The 7151-nt window shown below is 36.6% G+C and overlaps 2 protein-coding genes across 3 annotated transcripts; one reads left to right on the forward strand and one right to left on the reverse strand.

The window, feature by feature from the left end:
* Positions 1 to 307: 307 nt before the first annotated feature.
* On the forward strand, positions 308 to 2991 carry LOC18041592 (probable mediator of RNA polymerase II transcription subunit 37b). Its single transcript, XM_006433380.2, has 7 exons — positions 308 to 365; positions 530 to 824; positions 1086 to 1297; positions 1553 to 2266; positions 2366 to 2529; positions 2624 to 2706; positions 2796 to 2991. The coding sequence occupies exons 1-7, from the start codon at positions 317 to 319 to the stop codon at positions 2989 to 2991; spliced, it is 1713 nt and encodes a 570-aa protein (XP_006433443.2). The 5' UTR covers positions 308 to 316.
* Positions 2992 to 3568: 577 nt separating this feature from the next.
* On the reverse strand, positions 3569 to 6431 carry LOC18041593 (bidirectional sugar transporter SWEET17). Of its 2 annotated transcripts, XR_002905196.1 has the most exons (7): positions 6229 to 6431; positions 6105 to 6141; positions 5759 to 5969; positions 5399 to 5560; positions 5073 to 5192; positions 4198 to 4960; positions 3569 to 4109 (listed from the first exon to the last, which is right to left on the reverse strand). XR_002905196.1 is itself a non-coding variant. In XM_024183042.1 (6 exons), exons 1-6 carry the CDS (start codon positions 6260 to 6262, stop codon positions 4793 to 4795), a joined length of 732 nt encoding a protein of 243 aa, XP_024038810.1. In that variant the 5' UTR covers positions 6263 to 6431; the 3' UTR covers positions 3569 to 4792. The 2 variants fall into 2 exon arrangements, 1 of the variants encoding a protein (XP_024038810.1); XM_024183042.1 differs by having other exon boundaries at positions 3569 to 4960.
* Between the last annotated feature and the right edge of the window lie 720 nt (positions 6432 to 7151).

Raw genomic sequence — 7151 nt, forward strand, 5'->3', positions numbered from 1 at the left:
AAGATTATCTACGTAGAACGTTAAATTATCATTCGAAGTTTTCTGATCTATCTCAACTTTTAAAAATCATTGTATTACGTTAGGATTTAACTTCTCTCATTAAATTGAATTTGAGAAAAGTTAAAATCACGAGAAAATTCTAACCTTTAAGACTGCAACTAGCAAAAAGCAACCGAAAGTTAACGTGTTTCATCACCATTGGGCGAACACTATATATAAAACTGCACCTTCGTATTCGCTGCACTTGAAAGCAGAGAAAGCACAGCAAACACTTCATAAAAACAACAGAAACAAACACAGAGAAAAAGCAAAAACAATGAAGGTCAAGAACAAAGCATTAGCCATTATGCTCTTCTTTGCTTTAGGTAAGATGGGATCTTACTATATCTTCTTTTGTTTTGCTAAGAAACCCTCTCTCATTCTATTTGGTTTTGTTTTTGCTCTGTTTCATGCTCTGTCTTTTTATTTTTATTGTTTTGTTTTGGTTGAACTTTGCTTAAACTTTCTTTTATTTTTTTAAATCTTGTAGAATTCTCGTTAGCATTAGCTGCCGTTGATGATACAACGAACTCGTTAGCATTAGCTGCGGTGCATGGTACAACGAACGCAGTGATTGGTATTGATATGGGGACTACATATTCTCGTGTGGGTCTATATAGAGACGGTCATGTGGAGATTATAGCGAACGATCAAGGGAACAGATTCACCCCATCATGGATTGCATTCACTGATACTGAGCGTCTGATTGGAGAAGCTGCAAAAAATCAAGCGGCTCTCGACCCAGAGCGTACCATCTTTGATGTTAAGCGCCTCATTGGAAAAAGGTAAGTGCCGCTCTCTGTTTTCTCTGTTCTGTTTGTCTGATTTTACGATAGTTGGGGTGTGTTTAGATGCGCGCTTTTGCTGCATCCAGATGTGAATTTAAAGAATCAAAAATGAACTCGTGTTTCCATGTTAGCGCATGTTTATAACGGCTGTATAAAGCTGTTTTAAGTAATACTCTCGAAATGGCTCTCCTTCTCGAAAAGCACTTTTAACACACTTTTATTCGGCTTTGTGCTTTTGGTTCGGTTATGATCCTGTAGGTTTGATGATGCTGAAGTGCAAAGAGACATAAAGTTCTTGCCTTATAAGATTGTGAACAAAGATGGCAAACCTTATGTTCAAGTGAAAGTGAAAGGAGAGACTAAGGTATTTAGCCCCGAGGAGATCAGTGCTATGATGCTGCAAAAGATGAAGGAGACAGCTGAGACATTCTTGGGGATGAAAATTAAAAATGCTGTCCTTACCGTTCCGGGTATATATTCAATTTCTATATGAATAATTTAATATTCTTGTTCTCTTTGCAGAGTAGTTTTCAGGTCCGGGATGTTAAAGTGCAGGAAAAGTCTGGAAAAGTTTTAAAATCGTGGGGTTTTAAAAGCTTAAAACTTAAAGCGCTTAAACCGCACGGTTTATGTGTTTTCCGGGACGATCCCGCACTTTAAAATTCCGGATTGGAATATTTCTACTGTTTGCATATATTGTAGTCTAATATATGGGTGTCTTTTAGCTTATTTCAATGATGCACAAAAGCAGGCAACGAAGGATGCAGGCATCATAGCCGGGCTCAATGTGGCTCAGATAATCAATGAGCCTGCAGCTGCAGCTATTGCCCATGGTCTAGACAAGAAAGGGGGAGAGAAGAACATTTTGGTTTTTGATCTTGGTGGTGGTACATTTGATGTTAGTATCTTGACTCTTGATAATGGCGTGTTTAAGGTTCTTGCCTCTAGTGGAGACACTCACCTGGGAGGAGAGGACTTTGATCACAGAGTCATGGACTATTTCATTAAGTTGATTAAGAAGAAGTACAGCAAAGATGTTAGGAAGGATAAAAAGGCTCTTGGGAAACTTCGAAAGGAATGTGAGAGGGCCAAGAGAGCTTTGAGTGGCCAGCAGCAAGTTAGAGTTGAGATTGAGTCACTTTTTGATGGTGTTGATTTCTCGGAGCCATTGACAAGAGCAAGATTTGAAGAGTTGAACCTGGATTTATTTAAGAAGGTTATGAGGCCAGTGAAGAAGGCACTGGAAGATGCTGGATTGAAGCAAACTGATATTCATGAGATTGTACTTGTCGGAGGAAGTACTCGAATCCCTAGGATTCAGCAATTGTTGAAGAATTTCTTCGATGGGAAGGAGCCCAGCAAGGGTATCAATCCAGATGAAGCTATTGCACGGGGTGCAGCAGTTCAGGGTAGAATTCTTAACGGTGAATGGGGTGAAGGTACAGCATCCAGTACACAATTTCTGTATCAGTATCCATTGATTAAAATATGTAAGTATACAGAATGCATGATGGGGTTGGGCTTTTTGTTTGTTACAGGCCATATTTTGCTGCTCCCTGCAACTCCCTTGAGTCTTGGTATTGAAACTGTTGGTGGTGTTATGACCGAGCTGATTCCCTTGTGGACTATTATGATCATGCCCACAAAGAAATCTCATGTTTTCACCACTTGCCAAGACCAACAAAGCACGGTGACTATCAAGGTATAACAAAGGGTTAAATACGTGGCTAAAATGATGCTGCATATTCATTCTAATTCGTTCTACTTTTGGACTAACATATTCTTGAAAAATTCAGGTGTATGAAGGTGAAAGAAGCTTGACAAAGGATTGTCGCGAGCTTGGAAGATTCGATCTATCTGGCATTCCACCTGCTCCAAGGTAAATTACATTTCAATATTCTATCTCTACACGCATTTGATATGTTGGGAGATTCTGGATCTTTATGCATGTTCTAAATGTTGTTGCAGGGGAGTGCCTCAAATTGAGGTCACATTTGAGCTTCATGCCGATGGTATCCTACATGTGGCAGCTGAAGACAAGGCAGCCAAGAATAAACATTCCATCACCTTAACCAACATGTGGCAGCTCAGCCAAGAGATTGATAGGATGGTGAAGGAGGCTGAGGAATTTGCAGAGAGGGAGAGGGTTGAAAAGAAACTGTAACTATAAAAATTAACTAATAAGTACAATTTTTAAATAATAAATTTGACAAAATTGGTAAAGGTAGAATAAATATTTTATCATACAAGTATAAAATATAATCAGTTTAAGTCCCTCATATTACATAGTATGTAAAATGAATTCGGTTGCTCTAATCCTTTATATATGAGGAGAAATAATTAAATAACTTGTGAATTGGATTCTTATTTTTATTTTTGCAATTATAATCCTTTATCTATTTAATAGGGATACAAAGATTTAAATAACTTGTAAAGGTTGTTTATGTGATGTGAAATTAGAATCAAAACTTTATCTTTGATGTTTTATATCTTGATTTAATGCGATAATTAGGTTATGTGCAAATAATAATGATTTACCATTTGTGAATCGTGTACAATACACACACTTGTGCAAATTTGAACCATTCTTTTTTCATTTTTTGAATACAAAATTTTGAACAATTATAGTATAAATATGATAGTCAATGTTTAAGCATACATTGACAACATAAATATTGTCAATATTTACATGCCAATAGCATAAAGATAGTCAATATTTACATGCCAATAATATAAAGATGGTCAATCTTTACATGCTAATAACACAAAAGAAAATACTTATCATCTAAGAAATCTACTTTACAACTCATTATCTACTTTATATTATATCACACTCTTATACTTATCTAAATGAAATCTCTCTTGTACACACGTGAAGCACTCATACAATTATTACATACATTATTACCACCACCGATTCCACTGCGGGGTCCACTATGCTTCCGCCTACAGTCCCGAGTTGCCACTTGTTGGCGTGCTTCTTCCCGATAGACTTGCTCTTCTTTCTTCTAACAGGGTTTCCATTCTGTCAGCAAGTTCTTGCCAATCCACGTCCTCTGGTTGTGGGTCCAGCTTTGGTTGTGGCCATTGTTCTAGGTCCAACCAGTTAGCTATCTCTTCAAGCTCTCCTCACCACCTGTCGATCTCAGGGGTTCTCCATGGATACCCTTCTTGCTCTCTTCGATGGCGCATGAGGTATTCTCTGTACCTCTCCTGCATGTCCTCCTCCCCTTCATTGTCATTGTGGAGTCTCGCGTCCGGGCTTCATGGATCTGCTGAGGCCTATTGGAGTTGTAAAGTAGATTCCTTAGTGATAAGGATTAAACACAAAGAGTTCGTAGAACCAATGGTCAAGGTGGTAGAGCACAACCATTCGTTGCTGTGAAGCATCCTGTCCACATGGAGTCGATGTCTTCACACGAAGATGGGTTTTGAGTTGGCACTTGCCTGTATGGTAGCGACACGAAGTACTGTTCTCGAGCCCAAAATTGGTTTGAGAGCTTATAGACATTAGACTCGCTCCAAGACCCTCTGACATGCTACTGCAGACCAAGCAAGCGTAAGAAGGAGGGAGGCTCCTTCTTGAAATCATGGTAACCGGTCTGGATAAGAAATCGGCTACAGTGTACCTATATATATATATATATTAAGTAATAAAATGTATTAAAAGGATCAAGAATTATCAACATTAAATCACTTTATAGGCACAAATAGAAAAAGGTATCAGGCCTTTGATTATAGGCTTAATGGCCACAAGAATCAAAATGGCTTCTGTAATTGATTACATAAAAATTTACCACGGGCAAACTCACTTTATTCCTAGTGTCCAAAATTAATTACGAATGAGAAATTATCATTCAAGGGCACAAAATGAGAGGAAATTATTGCAACTATTTTGCAGCAGTGAGTTAAGGCCCCATAACTTGTTCACTCTTTAGTTAAATGAGTATTAATTAATTAATTAATTAGCCTTCACGCTTTTCACGATTCTCAGCCGAAATAAGGCGCTCATGTTGCCATCCATCCTCCAAAGCATCATCTGAAATTTTCTTTGACGATGACTTTGGCTTCCAATACATCACATAAAGCACTAATTGAGCCGCGCCAAGAATAAATCCACTCCCATTTGGTATCTGCGATTGGGTATTTTATTAGTAATAATTAAATATAAAATAGAATGTATCCTGTCTTTTTTATTCTGATAATTAATTAACATATTGACAATATAATAATATGGAAACTTACTCCAATGAAAAGGTCTTTTGTGAGCACAGCATAGACTGTCCAAACTGCCCCATTTATGAATAGGATAAATGAGAGAAGAAATGGCATGTACTCCACACTCTTTGTCACCACCACTGTTTTCTGCATTTTCATTTCCATGATTAAAGCCACTATTATTTTATGAAATGGAGAAAAATTTTGTATACACTAATCAGAAATAATGATAAAAGAATTGTACAGAAACGTAAATGCAAATGTAAGTTTTCGTGTATACATATAGATAAGTTGAGTAATTTTTTTCCCAAAAAAAAAAAAAATTATATATATAGAAACAGCAATCTTCTCACCATGGCTGAAAGAGGTGAACTATAGGCGACCATGCTGAAACACAAAGACAAGAAACCTGAGACCTTGATTTGCACATCCCTGTCGAAAAATATTTGAGTCACCAACACTGTTGTGCCGGGAAACACCACATCGCAAACACCGGCAAGTACGGCAGTTCTACCCTAATAAAATTCATCGGAAATTAATCAAACGTTTATTCGTATATAATTTCTTCCAAAGAGTTTGACCGAAAAGTTTTCAAACAGTTTTATTTGGTTAGCCGACTCATTGATTGAGTTTGAATCTCGGACGACGCAACGGGCTGAATAATTCAATTTGAGCTTACAATACTATCGGAAACATTAAAAACTGAAACTTACCCTCATCATCGGAGGAGCAAAAATGAGAAATATAATGACATAAATAATCTCCAGGGCGGCTCCAAAACCATTAACAGAGGCCACAAGCACACTGTTGGGCTTCACAATTCCATACCAAACCCAAAAGTATGCATTCAGTAATTTGCTTATATAAGGAATGCTCTCAAATTCCTCCGTTGATCTACGCTGTACTATGTGCCAAAACGTTTTCCTGAAAAACATATATATATTACGTGCATATGAAATCAATCAATTAATTGTTTTTGCTTAAAGCCTAAAAGCTTAAAAGCACAAAAGTGAAGTAAGTAATTTTTTATTTTTAAATTTTTTTAATAGAATCACTTACGCAGGAGAAAGATAAACCAGGCCGGTGGTTAAGTTGCCTGAAAGCAGACAAAATGAAGAAATATATAAAAAAAAAAAACATAAATTTGCTCATCAATGCTATGTGTGGCTAATTTGATGATTACCTAGAAGCCCAAAAATGAAATTCAAGCTTGCCATGCTGAGAAATAAGATTGCTTCCAATTTACAACAAAGAGATCTAGATAGCTTGGAAAGCTTTTTGGCTTAGTAGCGACTGTACGGTTGACTTGAAAAAGTTTTAATAATAGTAAAAGATTCCCAAAGAGAACAAGAGAGACGGAGATTTGCAGATGCAATTAATATTGGATTAAAATACGATCCAAATTGAATGGGAGCCGATGCCCACACGATTTAAGAATATGGCTTTCTTGGTCCCCATGGTCCCTGTCGTTTTTCTAAATGGTTCCTTCATAAAATGACAAGGAGATCATTTTCATCGTTGCCAAATGCTTTTTGTATTTGAAAAGATGAAAAAAAGGAAAGTAAAAAAAAAAAAAAAGAAGAACAAATATGATCATGATTGAAAGCGATCAACACGAACGTTCAATAATTGGCCATTCAATCCATCTTGTATTGGATGAGGGATTTGAATAACTAAAAGGAAAAAAAAAAGAGTGAAAACATACAAATTTCAGAAGAAATATGAAAATCAAGCTTACACTCTCAACCAGACCAAAATTATAAAAGATATCACATTGAACTGCAGTTATACTACACTTATACTATATCAATAAAATATTATGTGCGTAACTGCATTGAATATGAGACTGTATTGAGGATATAGCTAGCTGTAATTGCCTGATTGGTTGGATTTTGAATGCGCCGACCCGTCAAAATGCAAAATGACCGGTCATATAATTTCTACAGCTACCTATCCAGCAAGTTCTGTAGACTCCTCTTGTATATCCACCCATTTCTCTGTGTGTGTATCTATCTATCTATCTATATATAAAAAAAAATTCTAATTTAGAATTTTAAAATGCGGAAGATGCCAAAAAAAATATATAAATCGTTCCATTTATGTGTT

Source organism: Citrus clementina, unplaced genomic scaffold, assembly GCF_000493195.1.
Source record: "Citrus clementina cultivar Clemenules unplaced genomic scaffold, Citrus_clementina_v1.0 scaffold_5, whole genome shotgun sequence".
NCBI lineage: Eukaryota > Viridiplantae > Streptophyta > Magnoliopsida > Sapindales > Rutaceae > Citrus > Citrus x clementina.

Excerpts from the sequence above, each read along its gene's own strand:
- LOC18041592 (XM_006433380.2), top strand. The coding sequence starts at position 317 with ATGAAGGTCAAGAACAAAGCATTAGCCATTATGCTCTTCTTTGCTTTA. Across the intron at positions 2,267-2,365 it reads TAACGGTGAATGGGGTGAAG|GCCATATTTTGCTGCTCCCT; the intron begins GTACAGCATCCA and ends TGTTTGTTACAG. Across the intron at positions 2,707-2,795 it reads GGCATTCCACCTGCTCCAAG|GGGAGTGCCTCAAATTGAGG; the intron begins GTAAATTACATT and ends ATGTTGTTGCAG.
- LOC18041593 (XM_024183042.1), bottom strand. The coding sequence starts at position 6,262 with ATGGCAAGCTTGAATTTCATTTTTGGGCTTCTAG. Across the intron at positions 5,970-6,104 it reads CTGGTTTATCTTTCTCCTGC|GAAAACGTTTTGGCACATAG; the intron begins GTAAGTGATTCT and ends TATGTTTTTCAG. Across the intron at positions 5,561-5,758 it reads TTGCTCCTCCGATGATGAGG|GGTAGAACTGCCGTACTTGC; the intron begins GTAAGTTTCAGT and ends GAATTTTATTAG.